This window comes from Cydia pomonella, chromosome 22 (genome assembly GCF_033807575.1).
Source record: "Cydia pomonella isolate Wapato2018A chromosome 22, ilCydPomo1, whole genome shotgun sequence".
In the NCBI taxonomy this organism is placed as follows: Eukaryota; Metazoa; Arthropoda; class Insecta; order Lepidoptera; family Tortricidae; genus Cydia; species Cydia pomonella.
Genome location: NC_084724.1, coordinates 11,628,679 through 11,654,009, shown reverse-complemented (window position 1 = coordinate 11,654,009; position 25,331 = coordinate 11,628,679). Strand labels below are relative to the sequence as shown.

Sequence of the window (25,331 nt, the reverse complement as noted above, 5' to 3'; positions counted from 1 at the left end):
GACATTCACGACGACGCGTGTTATTCTGCAAGAAGGCCTCAAGGGATCTTTTACAAGTCAATACAACATTAATAGTAACATCATATAGACTAGACTTGCCGAAAGCTTTTGACTTCGTAAACCATTCGCTGCTGCTAGCTAAACTACATTCTTATGGCGTAGGGGTCAAAGTGATGATCTATTAAAATGATATCTGTCAAATAAAGAACAGACGGCAGAAATTAAAGTTGACCGAAAGCATTATAGATCTGAACCACAACAAATGACAATAGGAGTCCCACAAGGCTCATCGTTAGGAAATGTTTTATTTTCCATATTTTTGAATGATGCAGCTTACTTAGATGCTGAAATAATTCTACATGCGGATGGCATTACAATACATTGTAATTATTAATGCCGAACCTGTTAATAAATTTGTAGATAAAATAAGCGTAATTATATTGAAATTAGATACTTTGTTTTAAATTTATGGTCTCAAGTAAAACTCTGAAAAGAAACATTATCATGAAATTTGATACCTGGCAAAAAGAGTCCGATAATATTGAAATAATTACCTAGAAGGGTGTATAACTCCAAAGTGTCCAAAACGTGAGGTTTGATTTAGACCCTACCTTTTCGTGGATAACGCATATAAATTCGATCTGTGGAAAGCTAGCAAAAGGTGTATATATCCTTAATGCAGTGATGAATATAATGCCACCTCAAAAATGTAACTTAAACTAAAATACTTAATTTTTAAATATAAATTGTATATATCCTCCTCTATCCTCTAAACGATTATGGCTTCTAATAATGATTAATCTGTATATTTTTTGACGATCTTAATATGTATTCATCTTTATATTCGATTGTAATAAAAACATGTAATACTTATTGAGAAATAAATGAATGTAAACGTTAATCTATAGTGACACGAAAAATACATACAGCAGCCTGGGTAAACATTACATTATAATAATCTTAAAATAAATAATTACTACAGTACAATAGAGATGTATTGTCTCTAAATTAAATCTGGAGATGTAAAAGGTCCCTAATGTCAGACTACTAATACTAATAAGATTTGGAGGTGAAAAGTCCAAGTGTCAAAATGATATTTATACTAAATAAATAGCACAGAAAACTGCGATCCAAGTAGCAGGGTATTTTGTTTGTGTGCCCTTTATGCGCTTGTTCTTGTACAGGAGCATTTACCCTGAACACTAGCTAGCGTCTGACACTATTAACAAACACGACCGCGATAACACTCGTAAATTCTGTTTATTTGCGTATTAAATTTAATAATTTGACGGCGTTGAGTAGAAATTAAATATAATATAATGTTTCTTGTTACAAAACTGGTGCAATAACCTGTAATATACTAGTGACAGTATCTATAAGCTGTAGACCTGACAAACCGCACGGCTTAGCCATTAAAAAAAAGCTGGAAACTAAATCGACAACGAACTATTATACTAAGGGCACCTTGCACTATCCCACTAACTCGGGGTTAAGCAGTTAAACCGTTAACCCAGTATAAAATTTTACTGGTAACCATGGTAACTCCAGGTTTAACCGGTTAACCCCGTTAAAGTGCTTCAGTTGTGGTTGTTTATGCCCAATCTACCGGAGCCTAATCGAAGTTTAAAACTCCAGCGCATCACGCACCAGTAAGCACGTTATCAATTCAATATGTGATTTTTCAAACTTATTTTTTGTTTGTGTGCAACGCCGTAGCCCAGAACATAGTTTTCCTGTTATGTAGCGAAAACTGCGCAGACGCATGTCGCATGTGCGTCATATGCACTGAACGTTTTATGTTCGTTGTGAACAGCGTTGCGTTTCCTAAAAGCCCGGTGCCCTGTAATCTATTTCTGTCTCTCTCGCACAAATAAACATGGATGCAGAATCAGGACAGGCTTTTATAATATACAGAGATCATTATCAACTTTTCCCTGGGTTGGAAGGTCAGATGACAGACGCTTTCGTAGAATCCAGTGCGTACGCCTATTATTGGGATTAGTAACGTTTTCAACCCCAGGCGCTCACATGAGCCGTGGCAATTATCCGGGACAAACCCTAGGAAGAAGAAGAAAAAAATACGAGCAACGACAAAAATTTAATTCATTTATTTCCCTTTGAAAACGCTACTTGTATCTGGTCCACGGATAAGCCCTTGGTTTCGGGCAGCAGGCGCCACGTGAATATTACGCACGAGAAGCAGACGACGCTAAAGGCATAGAAGATGGGTCCGGGCCCGACGAGCGGTTGCAGCATCTCGAAGAGCATGAGGCCGATGAAGTTCATGCTCCATTGGACGACGGTCACGATGCTGTTGCAGAGGCCGCGGACCTGGGGAATGATTTTTTTTTTTTTTTAATGCTGACGCTCGTTCTGAAATTTTCACAGAACGCCAATAATCCCCTTGACCAGCGCGTAACGCGTAACCAATACGCTCCTTTTTTTCGTAGTCGACTTTTAGCGCCAGATTTGTACTGCTACTTGACACTAGATGTCGCGACGAACGAAAATTCTAATGCTCAACAATTTTCAGTTTATATTATAACCGGATTAACCGGAACTCTATTTTCACTTTTAATATTACTTGTAAATTGTTGAGCAATACACTTTTCTGCTGTCGTGACGCTCGAGACATCTAGTGTCAAGTAGCGGTACTGATAAATCCACTACTTGGCGTTAGATGTCGACTACGAAAATAAGCAGCATATTGGTCACGCGCTGGTGAAGGAGATTGGCGGTCTAACGGTGGCGTTACCCGTAGTTTGCATGAGGTTTTTCAACCCTATCCAGACTACCAGCTTCAAAGTTTGTTAACCTTTTCGCCGCCACGTCAATGAAGTAATAAAGTGTCATCAACGCCACGTTAAAAATTGCACGTATACATAACCTGACCAAAACCACAACTTGATATGAAGTTGTGGCGTGTGGGGCACGAAATGTCCTGACTTTATATCAAGTCAATGGCGACGAAAAGGTTAAATCCTGCTGGAACTGCAGGAGAGCCGAAATGTAAAACTGAATCCACAACGCATGAAACATTTTTTTCGAACTCAACAGCACCTACTCAGTTGTTTATTTTATCACGGGTTTTCTGTTCTTTATCTTTGTTTCAAGATCTGGGGCGTAGACAAGATGCCAATCGTTGACGCTCCGTAGCGAACGAACCACAACTGTCTCTGTTGCACTAATATGGAAGAGTGATAGAGAGAGATATTTACGCTACGCTGTACGGAGCGTGAACGATTGGCATATGGTCTTCGCACCCTGTACGGGTATGTAGTATGTACGTGTAACAGTAGATTAGTTACCTCAGGTAAGAAAACTTCGGACATTATGATAAACGGGACCGTGGCAGCCCCGAGTGTGTACACGAAGCTGTAGGCGTAGATGAGTAGCGCTGAGAACCAGTGAGGTGCCCAGCTTAGTTGCAGCTGCGTGCCCAGGAGGAGAGTGTATAGCCCAGAGCCCAGGGCAGACACAATAGTCAGTACCTGTTGAATGGAAACGCAATACATCTAAGTACAGAAATTGACGAAGTGAGTGGGAAGCGCCAGCCAGGCGTCACTGTTTCAGCTTGGGTAAAAATAATTTCGTATGTATGTCCGACTGTTCTCATTTACTTATAGGTTGCATTTCTCAACCGATTATTGTGAAAGTTTGTGAGAAAATTTGATTTTTATTGACGATTTAGTTTTTGGATTTTTTTTAAACCAGTGAAACCATGGAGATTGGCGAGGTCTTCAGCTCACAAAGCGACTAGTCTTCTTCTTTGTCGTTGTACTCTTTGCAGAGTGTCGTGGTGAACTGCTGACATCAGGCGCAGATGTAGCTTGCCGTACGATATCTCGCCATTTTAATAATAGTATTATCATTAGTTTTGACGACCGGTTTGGCCTATTGGGTAGTGACCCTGCCTACGAAGCTGATGGTCCCGGGTTCAAATCCTGGTAAGGGCATTTATTCGTGTGATGAGCATGGATATTTGTTCCTGAGTCATAGATGTTTTCTATGTATTTAAGTATTTATAAATATTTATATATTATATATATCGTTGTCTAAGTACCCTCAACACAAGCCTTATTGAACTTACTGTGGGACTTAGTCAATTTGTGTAATAATGTCCTATAATATTTATTTATTTATTTTATTTATTAGTAGTATAGTCTTTTTAATAGTAGATTTCTAAAAAAGAAAGTGTTGAAAGGACCCATTGCACCAAAAAAATTTAGATGCTCAAAGGAAGGAATGGTGCAAATAGTTCGAGGGTGAAATGGGTGTTTTCACCCGAGATGAACACTCTTCATTTCGACTATACTAGGGAAAGTAAAATAAATGTGTGTTTTATAAACCATTGCGTCAAAGGAATCAAGGGCATCATAAACGTCAAGCGCCTACATTCGGAATACAGTAAGTAAATATTCTTTATTGCAACATTTTACATACATGTAAAACTACAAATATTTTTTAAAGGAAAATAGAACCCGGCTGTAACAACAGGCAATCTTATCGCTAACAAGCGATCTCTTTCAGACAACCTTACACTGACAGTGACTGTAGTACAATGGTATTACACATTACAATTTGCCATCTTGAGGATCAGAGGGCCTACTGCGAACCACGTTCGACGTGTTGCCTCTCTGTTGCACTTGTAAATTCGTACGTAAGTGTGACAGGGAGGCAACACGTCGAACGTGGTTCGCGGCAGTTGCGACCGGTGTGACGAGAAACTTATAGAAACAGAATCTCATATTCTCATGCCCGACTTACCTTCCTTCCGCATCTATCCACCAGCAATACGCAAAGTAAGCTAGTTATCAGAAACAGAATAGCCAAGAAGATAGCGCACATGTTGGGTGGCAACGTAGGTACTGCTAACTTGAACAAAGGCTCAGCGTACACCTGGACAGCTAGTGACCCCATCATGATCGACATGAACACCAGGGATGATGTCACGAACAACGCCTTCTTCGAGGATTTTGAGTTATCTGTGAAATAAACGTTTTTGATAAGTTCTATCAAAATATCGCTTTCAATGCCAACTATACCAAATGTTCTAAACCAAGTCGGTACCAAATAATGTGTTCATACTTACATAGGAACTTGATTTGCGATATTAAACTATTTTGAGTATTTTTTCCAGTTGCCTTTGGAACATTTTCTTCTAAAAGAACAGCTGCAGCTGGCTGAGATTCTGGAAAGGAAAGTACTCGTAAGCTTAAAATGTCAATGAGGCCAATTTCACAAGTTCCAAAATTCTGAAAATGTTTTAACCCAATCCCAAATCGTCGAAATGGGTGGTCTGCACGTATGCCGTCCGCACCACATTATCCAATCCGATATCAGATGTCAAATACGAGTACAAAAAACCAAAAAAGTAAAGAAATTGTTAATGCAAAAATAAAAGCTCAGCTAGTACGATTACTTTTTCCTTTAATAGATAAGGCCAAATTTAATTTCCGACCAAAAATGCGTCAGCCAATGGCTGCACCAAGAACACGTACTGTGTCCTAAAGTAAGTTTCCTCTGGTCCACGCTCTTCAACTGTTTAACGCGGTCCTCGCATCAGCGCCGAAATGTGAAGTGAAATGAAGTTCTGTGAGGCGATGGATAAACGTGAGTCGTCTGTTATATATTAGATTTGTATTTTTAATGTCTTTATTATATTATTGATTACATAATTGTATACCCTTTTACATGAATTCCACAGTGAATTAGTTTTAACTGATCTACTGTGTAATATTATTATTTTTTAATAAAAAAAGAACTTGATAGCATTTTCTAGCTGCTGTTTTTCTTCAAAGGTCATCTGACCCCCGATATCGGATCGGTCAATGTGAAGACACTCTAACATTGCGTTAAAAGTGAATACTTAACCCTGTAAGAGGAAGTTATCAAGGCTCGGGTCCACGTCTCGTTTGATCTTCGCTAGTTCAGTTTGGATTTCCTTGGATGACACATCAGTCCATCTGTAAAACGCTAATGATTTCGCTGCTTCCTGGAAAAAATAATATGGTTATAAGTGAGTAGTTAAGAACACTCACTAAAAATCATTAACCCTTTGAACGCTTTATGTCATAAACACAAACACAACAAGCTGCCGGGCGCAAGGGAGCTAATGGAAACCACTCGAAAATGTGAAGGTTACTTTGACAGCATCCGCCATAACACGTATAGGTGTCCTTGGCGCTGTGAGCACGACGGCACACGACACATTTAGGGGTTCTTGGCGTTCAAAAGGTTAAGAATGTAACGTGACGTAGTCTGATAATAGAATCAAACAAATGATAAATTACCTCATATTTCCCGATAAGTACCAAATAAACTGGCGACTCTTTTAGCGTCATAAAAAGAGCAATGCTCAATACTGACATCGAGAGCTGGATGAGGACCATAGTTCGGTAAGAGAAATATCCGCCGATAATAAAGCACAGCAAGATGCCGAAGAAGTACCCAGTTCCTGGAAAAATCAGTGAAATTATTTCAACAGAGCAACTTTATTAGGTACAATAAATTGTGGTGATCAGCTTGTATTGCATCTTCTTCCTCGCGTTGTCCCGGTTTTTTGCCACGGCTCATGGGAGCCTGGGATCCGCTTGGCAACTAATCCCTAGAATTGGCGTAGATACTAGTTTTTACGAAAGCGACTGGCATCTGACCTTCCAACCCAGAGGGTAAACTAAGCCTTGTTGAGATTAGTCCAGTTTCCTCACGATGTTTTCCTTCACCGAAAAGCGACTGGTAAATATTAAATGATATTTCGTACATAAGTTTCGAGAAAATCATTGGTACGAGCCGGGGTTTGAACACTTTGAACCCTCGACCTCCGGATTGCAAGTCGCGCTCTTACTGCTCTCTCGTTATTTATTCATCGCCAGCAAAGCGACCAATAAAATTCTTAAAGACGATAGCAACTTCAGAATTGCTGGTGTATGTTGAAAAGTCAAAATAGTCAGGTCCAGGTGGCCTAAGTTGTATATTATGTTTTGTTTTTTTAGCAGTATTGACTCTATTTTCTAACGAGACCACAGTGGTTACACTGGAAACTGACCTGAACAAGCCGACAGTCCACCCCGCACCGAGTCTTCAGCAAGTTCCGCGATGAATATCGGCGACACAGCCTGGCCGCCAGCGCCAATGCCTGACAGCGCCATCGCTATCAACACCATTGTTACGTCAGATGTGATGGAAATTATAGCCCAGCCTAGCTGAAATAAATATATTGTCAGATATTTTAATGTTTTTTTATTTTATTTATTTATTTCGGAAACAAACAGTCATATATTAATAAGCTTAAGTGATAATAAACAGACCTTTAGTTTCATTGAAAATAAAAGAATACATGGTTAATAAACAGATCGAAACAGGGAAGGTGTTAGGCATCTTCTTGTCTGTCACGCATACAGGGACTTCAAAACATCGGTAGGTAATTAATAAATACATGATATAGTAGGGAATTTAAAATGGTATACAAAATCGATTAAAAATATATGTATCACTATAGTTGTTATGCGTGCAAATAAATAGTTACTAGGTACTTAGAAGAAAACATACAATATTTATGAACTTCGCAGAATGCTACTGTATCGATAGCTATACAGAAAATTAATGTGGTGGTGTGCAGTGAATGGAGGATTCATCTTGAAACGCGTTTAAACACCATTTTGGAGCAAACGGCCGGTAGTCCTGAGAGTAAAGTCCAGCTATCGCTTTACAAGAGCTAATAAAATCACCGTACGCTGTCTTGTACTAATCGTACAAGGTTAGTCGTATTTAAAGCTTCTAACACTTTGATACTGGCGAAATAGTCCCACTGGACTGAAGCCATAATTTTAAAAGAATTCATGAATGAATTTATCAGTGTGTGAATGGCCGGGCTCACTAAATACTTACCAGGAACGGCATACCGAAAAACACACACCCATATTTCCGCCCCAACTTGTTGAAGACTACACCACAGAACGGTGCCGTGACCAAGCCTCCTACGTTGATCACGCTTCCGAACAACGATATCTCGAGTAATGTCATGCTCCTATTTAGAACGGTGGAGTTTGATTTGAACATGTCCACTGTCACCGACGGCCAACTCATTGTGGCGCCTGTTACACTGGCTTGAAATGAAACTGGAATGTTTAGAAGCTTTTTAATCAATCAATCATTCAATAATTTACTTGCATAATTACAGTTACAAAAGGTGTTTTCATCACAATTGCTCGAAAAAGATCTTATCATGCAGCCTGCATGATGCAGGTGTGCTGAAGGACAAAGGCATTCCTCCCTAGGGAGTTATAGCTTTTTTTATTATGTCACTTATTCATACAAACCAAGTACCTGGACCAGGTACGTCCTTAAACTACGTCCAAAAGAGAAGTATGGGCATTGTGAATATCATCTCGCTTTGTGTGGTAGGGCACAGCACAGTGGATGTCATTCCAGATCTAGAGCAGAGCCCAACTGGGGAAGTACCTCCACCTTAAAGAAAACCGCAGCCAAATAACACTAGACCCTACTCATAGTGTTGTGTTCCTGTCGGTGAGTAAGGTTGCCAGAGCTCAACAAGGGGGAGGGGGGGTTTGGGTCGGCGACGCGCATGTAACTCCTCTGGAGTTGCAGGCGTACATAGGCTACGGAGACTGCTTACCATCAGGCGGGCCGTATGCTTGTTTGCCACCGACGTAGTATAAAAAAAAGTACCATAAATGAGTTTTACTTGTAAAATACTGACGTTTATAATATTTTTGTTTATGTTTAAAAAAAAATAATTTGATTAATTTAACAGCCGTTTAAAATAATTTTCAATCGCGGCTGAATGCCGAATAGGTCTGTGCCTTCGATGCTTCACCTGCCAAGAAATTACAAAATGGCGGACGAATGTTTGATATGTCACCGTATTTAAGAATTATTTCGCTTAAAATTTAGTTTTTTCTTTGCAAGTGTGATGAAAAACATTGTGTGTAACGCCGGGGGTAAGAATATTGCAAACTCAGGTATTTAATTCCCTCCCTCCCTTCTTTTCCACCCTCATAACGAGGGTGGTATCCAAAATTTAACTTACCCCCCTCGTCGCACAATGTACTATAGAACTATTCAAATACGAGTACAATGTGTATTTTGCTTGCAAGCAAGCGTGCAAATATAATGTCAATGTCAACATTGAAATTAAGACATTATAATAATTACTAAAAGTCAGTCAGCAGCCGCAAACCACAAAATAATAAAAATATTAATTAGAAATAATCGGGGGAAAAAAAAACTGAATAGAGAGGAAAATCAAACTAAATAAAATCTTCTTACACAACAAATCGAAGTATGGCAGAAGTATGGTTAGTCAAAGAGTACATAGAAGTACGTCCAAGCTAATTTTGCACCGATTTGAATACTACGAAGTAAGGAAGTTTCATTATATACCTAAATATCTTTTTTCATAGAAATCTAACCTTAATTATGACTTTGGTACAATTTAACAGTTTTGAATGATTCACGGTTAGTTTCACTAGACTTATATTGACCCGGATATGGACTGTGATTACCTGTTGTATTGTTATCGAACTCCCGATATTTCGACGCAATTACATGCATCTTGTTCACGGCTAACTGGAGATAGCGGGTTTATCAAAGCGAACGCAGCCAACGTTACGCGCACTAATGAGTGTAGACCGAGTGCTCTCCACCACTTTGACACCCACCCGCTATCTCCAGTTACCCGTGAACAAGATGCATGTAATTGCGTCGCAATATCAGGAGCTCGAAAACAATACACAAGGTAATCATGGTCCATATCCCGGTCGATTTAAGTCTACTGTCACACTTTGTCATTGCCGACTCTGTATTGTTGTAATTTTTGCAGCGTCGTTTTGAATGCCAAAGCTTGAAGAAAAATTCAATTTCAGTTTACATTTCTCGAGAAAACAGTTTAGTTTTCCCACTGGAAAGTCTCTCTAGTTTCGGATAACGAATAATCATCATCATTCGCTTACCCTTTTCCCATCACTTGGGGTCGGCGCAGCATGTCTTTTTCTCTCTCTCTCATTCGTCAGCTCGTCATTAACCTGCTTTCTCTTCATATCATACCTCACACAGTCCATCCACATTTTCCTTGGTTTTCCTTTCCTCTTACATTCATTCCTAAATACCTTTCTGATAACAACAAAACTAACCCACAACAGTTGCCAAAATTTGTATTACTAAAGATTTTCTCATTTTGATTCAACACTTCAACACTTAACAGTAATTCTTCACAATAGTTATCTTATTTTAATTGTTCGCTAATGACTGAATTATATTGTTTTGACTCTCGTATATATGCCGGAAACTATTCCAACGTTCTTAAACTGCAATCACGTGTAGGTATTTGGAGCTTAATAAGTATATTGTTGGGGTAAGTGGGTCTATCAGGAGTTCCCAAACTATTTTCCATCACACCAGATTTTGTGTGCCACACTTCTCTAGACGGTTATAGGGTCTTTTGTGTGCCCATGCCTCCTCTTCCCCTATCTCGGGCTACCTAAGCCACAGAATTAGTAATATTACTATAATGGGATGCGTCCTAGATTGTATTGGAGAATAAACGCAGGAGTAGATTTCTGATTCTATATATTACAATTTCGACTACTCGTAATGACTGCTACCTTCTGAATCCTCGTCTGCAGATATTTTAATCAATTAATCCTGCTAGGGCGATAGTTCTGAGTTCAAATACATAATCGTTGCCAGCTAATTACCAAAAGACTGTGAAGGAACCTTCACAGTAAGTACTACCGTACAGAAATGAAACTTCCTGCAAAACCGAAGTTTCACACCGATTCAGGGATGAATCATACTGTCCCTCTCTTATGTATGGCACTATTCCTTTTGGATATTTAGGGTTATCAAAATTCAAGTTATTATCTTATTTTTTTTATGGTAGAGGAGGCAAACGAGCAGACGGATCACCGGTAATCACATGGTAAGCGATTACCGCCGCCCATGGACACCTGCAACACCAGAGGGGTTGTAAGTGCGTTGCCGGCCTTTAAGATGGGAGTACGCTCTTTTCTTGAAGGTTTGAAGGTCGGTTATCTGTGGTTGTGCACGCTAAGGGGCATCAAGTTGTGCCAAACCTAATAATTGCTCGCAGCAATGCTGGGCCGAACGGAGCCGAGAATGCCCGAAAGGATCAGTTTCGCCCCACTACTGCCTAAGCTGGCACTGTGCACTAATATTTTCGCCTTCATGCATCTCGCAAAAAAGGACAATTGGAAGACCTATATCCCATATAAAGGCTTGCATATATTGGATATACTGTTGGAGTATTTAAATTACATATTTGGTGGGTAGGTAGGTTATTTTATTTGATTTTGTTTTATTTATTAGGTTTGCCAACAATTGTTACATCATGACATTCGGAGTAAAAGATTTATCTAGACTTAAACTAAATGCACAACCAATTACAGACAACCACGACATGTCAAATTGTAACATTAAGCTTGATACAATTCATTCGCTGAATGCAGTTGTTCAAAACACTAATTACTATTATCTATAACAATATTTGTATTAATTACGTAAAAACTACACCAGCTGTGTTGTAATTAGAAACTAGAATGGATATTAGCCAATTACTTAACCTAAAGATTACATTTTGATGCTTAAACGTGCGATACTACTTATGGGCCGATTCGTAGAATGAGTTACGATAAGTTCTGGTTTAGATAAGTTCTCATTTAGATATCGTTTGTATGTCGTATAATTGTAAGCAAAAGCAGCTCTATTCTGGCAACCAATGTCACTTTAACGTTAGAAATATCGTAGATAGATCTTATTGGGATCACAGTGGAATCAAAATAAACGTCAATTTTGACATGTCATTTAGTTATCGATCTTTTAAAAATCTTTCCAAGATCTTAAATGTGTCTTAATTCTTCGCATCGGGCCGCTAGATAACATTGTCCCCCTACGTTCGATAACCATAAAAGATGAATTGACTGACAAATCCAATCAGTTTTCTTTTCGAACCATGAAAACGATTACCCAGTATGAAGTTTGTATGAAACAGTCAAGACTTAATGACCAAGCAAAAGCTAAGGTCTCCGTTTCAGCTTCGTGGTAGAATGATCGCGATCCCATGACGCCTCCCCAAACGGCATACTGTGGGAAGTGCCAGTGTGAGCTTAGTGGGTAGGCTCTCCCCCTCTTTCTCAATGGAAAAAGCCGGGAGGTGTGAGTCCCACATACCCCGCAAAATGGGCCAGGGGGAGGATGCGTAACAGCATTCCCACACCGAAGAAAAAAGTTTCAGTTCAGTTTTTGGACACGACGGAGCCATGGGGGTTCGCGAGGTCTACAGCAGCTCACAGATGAGTCACAGAGCCAATAGTTTTAAATTACATGCAGTAATATTTCCTATTGTTCACTGTATTATTAAGCATTAAATTTTAATACCAAATAAGTTTTCTAACGATACTTACGCTTGTTATTATTATGATGTGTCAGAAAACTTTGTGTTTTTGGGTTTGTTATGAATCTAGGACAATTTTTCTATGTTACAGTTCAGGCACGTTTACCTTGCCACGTGTGCGTTTCCAACTGTTCGTTTGCACTGAGCTGGATTGTCGCAGATAACGTTGAGACGAACGCAAATATGTACAGTGGAGTTCATAAATATGTATAAGTTGATTTACCTTATTGCAATGGATGAAGGTGATGAAATGTATACATATTTATGAACTATCCTGTACATCGCGTAGCGGTAAAGAACCATTCTTAAAAACATGTATAAAATTAAAGCTATGAGATAAGTCGAAAGGTTGTGTACAATAATCTGTAAATTCAGGGTTCATATAATATAAGTATATCGGTTTTTGACACGGCTCTAAGGACATCGATGAAGGTTCCATTTGGTGAAAAGGTTGACTCTATGCAACAACAAAATTAAGTGAAAACCAGAAATATTAAGCAGCACCTTACACGGGTGTATTAAGTACTGGAATCAGCAGGATGTTTATATATTCCATAATAATAGAACCTTATTCAAAAGAAAATCAATTTCAAAACGATATACCTAATGTAATATTATCCCTTTTGTATTCGCTAGCAACTGATAATGTTTGATGTTGGAATTTTAGCACATAAGATAGAATAACGGAAAAATAAAACATATTTATTTTTATAATACTTTATGTTTTCAAAAGACCTATCTAATATTTACATTAAGTAAGTAAATAAAAGAAGATTGTAAAACGATAAGGGAGTATCTAATACCATACAGTCATGTAACTGTTTATAAAAATCGAGATACATGATCATAATCATTATCATATTCATGCATTGCACATACACGTATCACGCTCATGTTTTTTTGTAAATTTGTTAGTTGATTAGAGGTATCATAATGGCAGTGTTAACTAATTTGTTTTAGTATAAACCTTCCTAAATTTAAAATATTAATTAAAACGTATACATTAAAGTCTGTACAGCAGACCTACTTAGGAAAAAAATCATAAAATAAAAAACTTAAAATCACAATAATACTTAAAACTTGTTGTCTTATTCGTAGACTTCGATAAGTTTCCTCACATAAATAAAAGATGACATATTATGGACCAAATAAATTAAGTAACATCTTTCAAGTTTTCAAGCGAAGCATTGTGCAAATCGCTCCTATTATTTATTAAATTAGTTTTCTACACTTGGCGGTTTTTATAAAAATTTGCTCGAACCGCGCCCTCTCTGCCACAGGTACGATACCGCTAAGCTAGTTGTTAATGAACCGAAAAGTACCAACACACTACCCCACATGGCAGCGGTGGGCGATATGCAGAAAGTGTCGTTGTCCTTTGGCAAGTCTTCCGCAAATACTACACGCAAGCCCTTGGCGATGGTGGTCGAAGGCTCGTAAGTCTTGTTTCCGAAATGAATGATATCTCTCCTTCGCCTTCTGGGTTCTATGCTGCCAGGGTTGGGACATGCATCGCAGTCTGTCTTACATAGCTCGACGTCGCATTGAATGATCAAATCCATTTCATCAGGGAACTTGAAAGCATTGAAGAATGCGTACGCTATAATTGACGCTCCCGTATTGCCTGTCTCTCTAGTCTTCTGGAAGGCACCGAAAATCTTAGGCTTAAGCACGCAGCCGTTACTGTCAGTCAATGGGACGACATGGCTGCTCGCCGAGTCTCGCGCTACGCATTCTCGGACAAATATGTCAAAGCCGGCATCACCAGTTACTGTGACGACTAGTGTCATGATTTCTCCAATCTTGACCAAGCCGTTGGCTTCAGGCGCGAATGGACCACGCCCTATTTGGATGTCTAAACGGGCCATGGCAGTATCACCACTGAAGTTGCTCGTAATCTGGTTCAGCATACCGACGCTTAAAGAGGAAATCAGCTGCTTGGTAAGGTTGCCTTCCCATAAGCACCTGACGCGGCGAATGTGGTCCCATACTTCTTGAATTCCGGGTTCGTTTTGCAGCACCAGAACGTTTTCTAAGTACGCCTGACCTTCGTTCTCGAAGTCACTGAAGAACCTAGTTCCGCAGGTGTTCAAGCTGACCGTGAACGAGTATTTTATTTGGCCAGAGTTTTCTCTAACGTAAACGCATTCGGGCTCATTGTAATGGTCTTGAGAGTAAATGATTCCGTTGTAAACTTTATTGAATTCTATATTGATGGTCATCATTTCTTTGCCACAATCAACAGTAATAGCGTGAATGTGCGGGGGGTGACGGTCGTCATCATCGGGCACTGCGGGAGTTTGAGATGAAGATGTACCATCGCTACCAGAGTCTGGCTGTTGAGGCTGCTGCGGCTGCTGTGGTTGTTGGGGTCTTTGTGGTGGTTGGGGCTGCTGAGGCTGCTGGGGTTCTTCATAGGGTGGGAGAGTGGTATCATCAGGTTTATTCGGTTGGCTGGGCTGATACGGAGGTGATGTTGGCTGACTAGGTTGATACACTGGTTGGCTTGGCTGGTAGCTCGGTTGAGTGGGCTGGCTAGGCTGGTATGAAGGTTGAGATGGTTGGCTAGGCTGGCTTGGTTGGTAGGACGGTTGGGTAGGCTGACTAGGCTGACTTGGCTGATACGGGGGTTGACTCGGTTGATAAGGGGCATTATCCTGCTGTGGTGGCTTGTATGATGGCTGTTCAGGTTGAGTCGGCGACGGGAATGATGGGCTCGGTGATGGTTGGCTCGGCTGGTAGGACGATGAAGGCCCTTCGTTATACGAAGGCGTCGGACGCTGGCCAGCTGGCGGATATGGCGGTAGGTAACTAGCTGGTTCAAATGGTCTTGGCTTTTCTGGTTTCCCTCCGAAGTACTGGCGAGCTGAAAGTATAAAAGAAGTAATTTAAAACGACTGTTTTATTATTTTATTATCCAGCATATGATGGATGGCGTTGTCCACGTGATAAAAAATATAAATAATTTTGAAACACCGCGCAAATGGAGGTCATAAACACTCTAATTATCGCGCTGTCACGCAGACAAGTGCAACCATCATATCAGTACAATACACACGTTTTTCTGTACAAATCCCCTATTTGATTTATTAAGTCATATAATTTATAAGCCTACGGTAAGTAAAAATTTGTTTAGTCAGTGTCGAACCTTTTCTGTTCCTCTGTTGATAAAAGCCCTGAATCCATTGGAGAAGGTTGCTGACCATCTCATCGACTTCTGCCTGCTTGGCCTGCGGCAGGTCGGCTGCAAGACCAGGAGTCATCAGTAATGATGAGAAGACACCAGATCATCGATTAAATGGGAGTTTAGTGATGGTTTAGACCAGAAAATTATTAAGATGGGAAGAGTTTCGAGATTAGCAATGTTTTTGCCATTTTGAAAGACAAAATATTCACAAAATTCTAGTGAATTACGTAAATTTAAAAATTACGTCCTGAATATTATTGTCTTGTGCATTGCTATTCGAGACCAAGACGATTAAATATGTCAGTAAAACTACTACCGAAAAACGATGATGAAGACTGGTTAGATAGGATCAACATGAATAATATTAAATGGAGAAAAAAAGTTGTCAAAGAAGGACATAATGCAATCATAGGTTAGTAAAATATTCACCTTATCAGAAGATAAATCAACCGAATTATCAGATATAATAAAAGCAGGTTAAGAATATTACTAGGTAGATTGAACTAGTATAAACGTACTTTACTTGAATGCCAAAAATGAAATGTTATACAAAATATAAAAGAAGACAACAGGAACACTAGAGGATCATTTAAATCCTTACATACAATGTCATTAAATGAAAAGAGAAGGTATTACATAAATAAGTATAGGTATTTAAAAGACTGTATTTTAACCATAACTTGTTGTACAGTCGAGGAAATTGATTCTTTAGCAGGTTGTGGTTCACTTTACACTGGAATGCTGATAGCATAAGTATGTACAACCAAATTTACTTGAACCGCAAATTGCTAAAGAGTCAATTTCCTCGACCGTACATACAGTGTATGTACAACGACAAGTTATGGTTAAAAAAATAAGAAGAGGAAAGTAAAAAATAATATACAAAGTACTGATACCTATTAACTAATCGTTGCATTGACTTAAATCCAATAAAAAGCAATTTACATTGAAATACATACACATAAAATGAGTAAAATATACAATATAAATATTTACATATATTACAAAAAGGAATCATGAGGAATTTGCAACTGTTAAAATTTAAATCTTCTAAAGAGATGTAGGAAAAAGTAGAAGACCAATAAAAAGGACTAAGGAGACAAAGATACAGCAAAGCGGGCTTTACATATTAGGTAAAAAAAATGGTTGTGTAATGCATAAAGCTAATTTAAGGATCATAAACATGTACAAGTGACAATGTTCTTTAGCGATTCAACTCCTGTAAATTGAGATGCATTATAATCACACAACGATATTCAATCGTTCTGTTTCCAAATCTCTCTTAAATCTTAGTATTAGAGATTATGGGGTATTTTAAAGGATTACATGTGCATAGCAATCGTGTGAAGCATTTTTGTGATTTACTGTAATCGATGAAATATCGCCAGTGTGATATCAATATATGTGTTGTGATGTGGGCAAGTGAGTTGGACGGTGAATGGTTGAAGTGGAGGCGGTATTGGTGGTAATTGTTGTGTACGTACCACTCCTAGCGCGTTTGCGTATTTGTTCTGGAAAAATAGCATTGTGTTTTACTAAATGTCATGTCATGCGCGATTGTTTGAGTGTGTTCTTTACTTTGAATAATCTATTATCCAAGTTGAATAATTTACATTATGTAATTTTTCTCATTGATCTTCGTCGTTCTTCCTTACTTTAACATTACTCGTAATTTTATTATTAAAACCAAAATTATTTCAGCTTTGACTAAAATCTAGCATGAATTTTTACTGTGCTCACTGACCACTCAATTTATAGTCTATAATTTCTAACATCTTCTAAATCTGTTGTTCTTCGCAAAGAAATATCTTTATGTACTAATATAAATATACATAACTAGGCATTTATCTCAATAAGAAATGGTTCTCCCTTACTAAGACCATCTGAGACATCTTCAAAATTCAACAAACTCTTCAAACTCGAGATCATGTTAATTTATCATATTAGTAACTTATATGTAAGGAATGTTCACTCAAGATGATATCATGTAAGAATTTTTAGTAAGAATTTTAGTAATTATTGGCAATAAACAGCCAGCTGATTACAAAGACATCTGACCCTCTCTGCATAGAAGTTAATTTAGGGGGTCAGGTAACTTTGTAGCCTATATTATAATGTAGAAATCGTAAATATAATTATAGATTTTTAAATTGGTCCCTTAAATTAGATGCCACAGACGAGACCCGTGATCATTACGTGATCAAACTGAAGGTCGTTTGCAACTCTCAAATTTTAAATATAACGTCTAGGTGAAGTAGATCATTGTTGAGCATTTGTTCCCAGAATTTCTTCCACATATTTTTATAGACGTGGCAGATTTGACGACGAATCCAGCCATCTGATAGAAATTTTTAACATTAAAGGAAAAATGCAGTTAATTTCTATAAATAATAATCGACAAGCCATCACGCCATTTCGGCTTCATATCGTGGCAGTCGGATAAAATGATTCACGCAAGTGGTGAAAAACACTGAAATATAGACTCAAATATAATCTATTTCAGACGACTTTGCCCACATTTTTAGATTTTTTATTAAATTAATGGTCTTACGTAGTCTCGCCTGCGCCGACTGCGTTTCGGATGTTTTGGCGCACGCCACCGCGGCCAGCGCGCACAGCGCCAGGATAGCGCACCACCGCGCCATCTGGAATCCAAAATTAGAACAATGTTATTACCAATATCAATCAACCATCGTGTCGTAAGTACTCAACATCAGAATTAGCAAGAGGGTAAAGTTTAAATATATATACATAAATATAATCGTATTATGATACAAGATAATTCGGTATTTTGCATCCTTATGTCGTGCAAAATCAAAAGTTGTGGTACGTTTGCTGGTAACTTTAATATTACTGTCTGTAAATCCAAAAGAAACAGGAAATAGGTATAGCCTTAATACGTCTCGTATTTTCTTTGTCTAGCCAATTTCTGCAATTTTTTCTCACATCAATTTCACTTCTCTTGTAAAACTAGAAAAATAATTAGCTTAAAAAATGTAAATTAAGCTCACAAAGTAAGCATTGCGTAAGGTTGCACGCATTGTGCATTGTTGCGGGTTCGATTCCCAGGTTTGATCTATCGCTGTCTGCGCGTGGGCACAATGGCGTTTATCTTCACGCCTCGATAGAGCGCCTGCGCTATGGATGTAATCACACACTTGGCTAGTCAGGGACATTTGCTTAGTGTAGTTTTAAGGATTGCGTATCCTAAAAGATAGTTTACTATCTCTCAATGGTAGGATTTGTTTTGTATCAAATACATCTGCAAACAAGATGATCAGAAGCATCTAGGCGTAACCTAACTGAACGTGTTATGATATATATATATATATTTAAGGATTTGCTTCCAATCCTGTTACAATTACGAAATCATGTCCTCCAAGTAAGGATAAGCATTTCACGCAGCAATCTAAATACCAGTTGTTTTAATTTGCCAATCGGGTCGCGTAGTACTACCAAGCATTTTTCAACTTAAATTAATGCTATCAAATTTTACAAGCTCTAATCTTACTGTATTATTCAATCCTACACGGTCAAGCAGTTTGGCTATAAGATTTAAAGAGATGCTAATCTTTAACTAATAACTAACCTTGACACGATATTGCACTTTTTTCCACATTTCGTCTGTCCCAGACGAACAATACGGTGTTAATTTAACTATCGCTCATGGCTAATTGTAAGCTTTTGTCTAATTGAATTAATTGCATCTAGAAGTACCCGTATTAGTCCTTAGCCATTGTGTTGTTTCAACAGCTGTATCAATGCCAATATATTTAATTAGAAAACTGTTCTTAATTTTTGTTACGGGGATGGGGTTCATTGTTATTTTACAAATTAGAAACATAAGAAATAAATAAATAAATAAATATTATAGGACATTATTACACAAATTGACTAAGTCCCACAGTAAGCTCAATAAGGCTTGTGTTGAGGATACTTAGACAACGATATATATAATATATAAATATTTATAAATACTTAAATACATAGAAAACACCCATGACTCAGGAACAAATTTCCATGCTCATCACACGAATAAATGCCCTTACCAGGATTTGAACCCGGGACCATCAGCTTCGTAGGCAGGGTCACTACCCACTAGGCCAAACCGGTCGTCAGATAAGAAACATTCATGAAATGGCTTTTAAGATTAAAGAGTTAGAAAGCTTAAAAATGTATGTGTCTCGAGGTCGAGTTCCGGAGGAGGTATTCATCTCGAAGTACTAGCATTGAGACTTATGCACTTATATGCAGTTAGCAATCTGAAGACCAGTTGCTAGGTTTCGTGGAAGAGTGCTACCTCGTTTTCAGACAAAATAGGCATAATGGATGTCGATTTGCGGAAAATGCCCAGCATAACTAACTAACTATGCACTTATAGATACAAATACAAATCTAACCTTTGAAAGTCAAAGTCATAGTACCTTTATTCATGAACAATACAAAATTGATAGCATGACAATACAAGGCGTCGTCGTCGATGTTTTGTAAATTGGAGTGGGTGGGTCTTTTTGAGCTAAAGGACCTTATTATACAATCGCCTCTAAAACCGTTTGAATGTTAGCGATACTTATACAATTTCATTTACACCTCACGTCACGATAGTCATGTCGTTGCGAAAATATCTGTTAAGTTGTAGCGTAACGTAAACAAATAGAAGTGGCAAGTTTGTGCAATCCTGTAAACACGGGTCGCGGGCGCAGGTCATTCGACATACAAGTGCCACTTTTATGTAAATTGCTTGGGCCTATGAAATTTAAGGTGAGTTTAATCTTCCACCTTCTTCAGGCCTACTCCATCGTGCAGCATTGTTTTAAACGCTCATGTAACAACGCAATGATAAGCATATTCAAACAACATTATAAGTGATGTGAAATAAATGACAAAAGTTTGGAAGAAACATTTAAAGTTTTTTGCTACACAGATAAATAATAATAATAATAATAAATATTATAGGACATTATTACACAAATTGACTAAGTCCCACAGCAAGCTCAATAAGGCTTGTGTTGAGGGTACTTAGACAACGATATATATAATATATAAATATCTATAAATACTTAAATACATAGAAAACACCCATGACTCAGGAACAAATATCCATGCTCATCACACAAATACATGCCCTTACCAGGATTTGAACCCGGGACCATCAGCTTCGTAGGCAGGGCCACTACCCACTAGGCCAAACCGGTCGTCAGACAGATGAAAGAGAATAATTTAGCTTTTCTAAAAGCTGCAGAACACGGTAACAAAACAGTGAGTCAAGGTAAGATGCGCAAATTTGAGAATTGACCTTCTTTAGACCTCCATTAATTCATGTTCTATCGAGAATTCCAATTTCCTGTTTTGATAATCGAAGTTTTTAGGTCATGCGTCATATATTTAAATATGTCTTACGCTAAGTATTAACTTATATCCTATCTTATACCTGTTACCATCCATGAATAGAGAATGTTAATTTCACATACAACAATCACTTCTAAAAGTAACAAAATCATTGTGAGCCAAAGTCGATCTTGAGTTAAACTATGAAGGTTTATATAAGTTCACAGAAATCTAGCACGAATACGACCATGAAACGTGCTAAAATAGCCGTATAACAGAAGGCTAACTTAAGCTTTATATCCAAGCGAAGAAAATTGATAATTGCTAATCAGAGAAAAATCGTTGTGACGTTTTGGAGACGCACCGCGTTGCGAATGTTACATTGTTTTGAATAGTTTTGGGTTTGCGGTGACCTCTGTTATGTTGTGTAATAAAATGTCAAAGTTGAGACACTGCATACGGACAGGTTCAAGTGTCATTTTAAATATATTTTAAATTATCTGATGACGGATTTCCGTGTGATTTATAAGTCCTTAATTAAATGTAGGTAGTGTAGGTATCGGTACTAATATTCATTGATTTTAAAATGTCAGTTTAATATTATACCTATAGCAGTTTTATACCATGTAGACAGCTTGTTAGATAATTACCTACATATATAAAATATTGGGCATTAAAATCTTCTGCATTAAATAGCATTTACTTAAGTTAATAAGTGGCGTATTGACCTTAATGCTTGTGGACATATGTGTATGTATGTAATGTATGTGTATACTTATACCTCCAAAAGAAGACCGGTCATACGTGTAAATAGGTGCTAGTCATCCAATATAGTTCGTGTCATCCACGATGACGCGCAGATTTGTCAAATCTAACCTTTAATAACATGACATTACCAGTCAAGGCACGCGTCTTCGTGAATGGCACGATCTATAATTACATAAACGTACCAAATGCGTTAGTATTTTGTATTCATTACATAATAACGGTTACTGGTAATAGTAGTTAAACTATGAAACTGCGGGTCAAAGGCAACCCACGTTTATTTTCGTTGTGAGTACTCTCAATTTTACTGGTAATTGCTAGTTATTTATAAGTATATTGTATTCTAAAATAGCGTCAACATTTACAGAAGAAGCTCTAATTCTTAGGTACAGGCAGCAAAACTAATAGATAAGATAAGAATAACTTAATAATTAAATATTTTTTTTAAATTTATTTAGGCAACAAACAGTCTTATACAAAAAATAAAGTAATAATAAGCAATGTGTTAATAGACCTTGAGTGCCCTACCTTAATAATAATATGTTTTAATCTAAAGTAATTATCGAATAGAAGTAATAGCTCAGCATAAATATGCAGGGGTGCTAAGCGAATAGTTTAGCAGACTGTACCTGCAGTCGGAATCAGAAATAAGTTAAGTAACTGTTGTATATAGTCTTTATACAAATCTAGGTAATTTATCTGTAGCTCCCTGAAGCGGGTGTAGATCAAACGAAATGTTTTTTTATTTATTAATGTGCCGTGAGACCTCAGGTAATGAGACCGACATATTTATGTAATCATCAGTCTTGAACACATGATTTTACAATTTATCTACTGCTCACTTTACTTCTGTTTGCAGATCCTAGGAAACTCTAATGATGGAAAGCGCATTGTTAGAAGCATGCACATGTTTTACTTAACACTTAGCGAATAACAATGTAATATTCGAGTTATATATTTGTTTCCTTTGTAACGTGCATAGTAAAACCGCTTTGGTGTGTGGGTTTTACCAAGCTATTGGGAACACTTTCGGTTGTTTAAGCATAAAGTTAGAGGTTTATCAGTTTAGGTTAAGAGGGCTGGATTACCTAAGCGTTGCAGAAAGAAAGTAGCAGAGTGCATATTTTACATGAGAGACACTAAGATATTCCTTTGATGGTCATATTTATCCAGGTTTGGCAAATAAGAGTGATACACTTTGTTTTTAAATTTTAATTAAATTAAGTGCTTTCCTTCTTCCTCGCGTTGTCCCGGCATTTTGCTCGGCTCATGGGAGCCTGGGGTCCGCTTGACAACTAATCCCTAGAATTGGCGTAGGCACTAGTTTTTACGAAAGCGACTGCCATCTGACCTTCCAACCCAGATGGTAAACTAGGCCTTATTGGGATTAGTCCGGTTTCCTCACGATGTTTTCCTTCACCGAAAAGCGATTGGTAAATATCAAATGATATTTCGTACATAAGTTCCGAAAAACTCATTGGTTCGACCCGGGGTTTCATAAATATATTATTCAATACGGTTGGCAATTATATACGGAACACAATTTCTGCCAAATGTCTACCTCTAGCAACAAGCAATTTTTTCTCAAATTTTGTGTTTAAAACACGTTGTTTGCTCGATTAATTTCGAGAAAAAGTGACAATGATTGGCATCCAAATTCCCCAAATTTTGCAGCTGCAGACTTATTTTTGTGGGGTATCTAAAATTACGTGTCTACGTTAACAAGCTGATGAAATTTAAACAGTTAAAACCGACGACCGACAAATTTACTAAGATATCGCCGAAAATGTGCGAAAATATGCTGAAAATTGCTATGCCTTACTCGCTTGCTTACATTTGCCTGCTATTAGAGTTGAAATATATCAGACCTTAATGTTCCGCATATATTTGCCAACCCAGAATAATATATTTTTAAAACAATACTTAATAATCTTTGTACTTAATATAGTTAAAATTTAAAAACTAAATGTAATATTTTTATTTGCTCACCTGTATATTGGAGTCGTTTTTAAATAGGAATTTTGTGTAAAGAGGCAATGTAATGGGCGAAATGTCTAATCGTACTTTTATCAAAAAAAGTTCAAGCGGAAATATTACACGTTTCTTGTCAATCACCATATTACGGTATCACAAGTAATACAAGCTTTCAAGACGCAAAGCCTTTTCTCAATTGAAAGCTTGGTTCATGCATGACATTTTGCATTTAACATTCCAATTTAAAATCAATTTATTGGAATTTATTATCAGTGTCCCGTTTTGGTGAAAACGGATGTCGGATGGTGCCGTTCGTGAAATAGTGTATAAATCCTGCTTTCTCCGGCGCATCGCCAAATAAGTCACGAGGTGCTCGTTACTGCCAACAGTCTGGGAACTGAGCCGATAGTGATCCAATAGACATTCGCATTTAGGCATTGAATTTAACTGGTGAACTATAAATATGGTCCTGATCATCGCAAACAGCACAAACAACTTTTAGCGTTCCGTAGTCAACTAGGAGCCCTTTTAGTTTTACCATTTCTGTCTATCTGTCCGTCTGTCCTTCCGCGGCTTTGCTCTGTGATCGTTAGTGCTGGCCTAGTCGCTAGTGGCATCTACGGAATAATAAGTAAGTAATATTTTTGTTTTAATTAATATGCATTTCCGTAAAATAAAGCCTGATTCTATTAAATACCTAAGTTATGCCGATAAAATGTTTTTTTTTGGACCTATGTGTTATTGGATAGGCCTTTCAAAACGAATAAAGTGATTTTGATTAAGTGTATACTGTATATTTTCGGAAATAATCATTCCGAAAGACAAAAATATGTGTCCCAAGGAGACCTAGATATGAATAGACGACATCATCAGATGGTTGGAAGCTCATCGACCATTGTGAAAGAAAGAAAGCTACGTCAAAAATGTTTTATTTTATAACTATCATCCGTTGATTGCACCTGTCAACTGACCCAAATATAAGACTCATCCAAGCACCAAGACATGATGTAATCGATCGAACAATGATCGTGATCGATCGATACGCGCGATTCTTATGCGATGTCGATTGTGGTCGCATTTCTTAATACGCTGTGTGAGGAAATGTGAATAGTCTGTGCTAAATTGATCCGTCATATCTGCATAAGATTTATAGTTTCTTAAGAGTCACCCCACACTGGCGATAGCGTCTCCCGAGCGTCAGCGTCTAGTCAACTCTATGGCTGCTGAACGTTGCAACGTTGGCGCAACTGCGTAGCGACGCCATTTTCCATAACGCTGACTAGACGCCGACGCTCAAAAGACGCTAGTGAGGGCTTTTTAGGTTTATAGAACTTTATTTTTCTCAAAGAAATTATACATTTCACTTCAGAGAAATTTAGCTAATACAGAAATAAATTATAAGTAAGTAAAGCGAGTGTGTACTCACTTACAAAGCACTTAACTAAAACTTAAATCTAAATAAAAACTACAACGTATGTTTGGTTGTTAAACAAAACAAAGTTTATTACGCGCACAACGCGTAAGAAACCCCTTTAGTATAATACTTTGAGATTGTTTAATTACCTATTACCTATACAAACAATAATAAAACAATAATTAGTTATCTAAGTATAAATAAGGTAAGTTCAAATCAAAGACAACAAA

At 37.7% G+C, this 25,331-nt stretch overlaps 2 protein-coding genes across 11 annotated transcripts in view; both read right to left on the bottom strand.

Annotated features, from left to right (window-relative positions):
* Positions 1-2,093: 2,093 nt before the first annotated feature.
* Positions 2,094-10,307, bottom strand: LOC133530288 (facilitated trehalose transporter Tret1-like). 7 transcript variants are annotated; one of them, XM_061868180.1, is made up of 9 exons: positions 10,155-10,307; positions 7,891-8,120; positions 7,049-7,205; positions 6,294-6,457; positions 5,875-5,995; positions 5,093-5,191; positions 4,768-4,985; positions 3,309-3,491; positions 2,094-2,331 (listed from the first exon to the last, which is right to left on the bottom strand). In XM_061868180.1, exons 1-9 carry the CDS (start codon positions 10,195-10,197, stop codon positions 2,104-2,106), a joined length of 1,443 nt encoding a protein of 480 aa, XP_061724164.1. In that variant the 5' UTR covers positions 10,198-10,307; the 3' UTR covers positions 2,094-2,103. The 7 variants fall into 7 exon arrangements, with proteins under 7 accessions (XP_061724164.1, XP_061724165.1, XP_061724167.1 ...); XM_061868181.1 differs by having other exon boundaries at positions 7,891-8,108; positions 10,155-10,279; XM_061868183.1 differs by having other exon boundaries at positions 9,975-10,240.
* Positions 10,308-13,134: 2,827 nt separating this feature from the next.
* LOC133530285 (mastermind-like protein 2) overlaps positions 13,135-25,331 on the bottom strand; it is a 28,330-nt gene continuing 16,133 nt past the window's right edge. Inside the window, exons 2-5 of one of the 4 annotated variants that reach the window (XM_061868173.1) lie at positions 18,172-18,265; positions 17,105-17,131; positions 15,582-15,677; positions 13,135-15,299 (exon numbers count right to left, since the gene is read on the bottom strand). In XM_061868173.1, the coding sequence (XP_061724157.1) occupies positions 13,675-15,299; positions 15,582-15,677; positions 17,105-17,131; positions 18,172-18,265 (1,842 nt within the window). In that variant the 3' untranslated portion in view covers positions 13,135-13,674. The remainder of the gene's footprint in view (positions 15,300-15,581; positions 15,678-17,104; positions 17,132-18,171; positions 18,266-25,331) is intronic. The other 3 variants (XM_061868175.1, XM_061868174.1, XM_061868176.1) reach the window with 3 other exon arrangements.

Coding starts and splice junctions, on each gene's coding strand:
- LOC133530288 (XM_061868179.1), bottom strand. CDS start 9,576: ATGCATGTAATTGCGTCGAAATATCGGGAGTTCGATAACAATACAACA. Junction 8,121..9,527: donor GTTCGATAACAATACAACAG/GTAATCACAGTC, acceptor TAAACATTCCAG/TTTCATTTCAAGCCAGTGTA. Junction 7,206..7,890: donor TTTTCGGTATGCCGTTCCTG/GTAAGTATTTAG, acceptor TATTTATTTCAG/CTAGGCTGGGCTATAATTTC.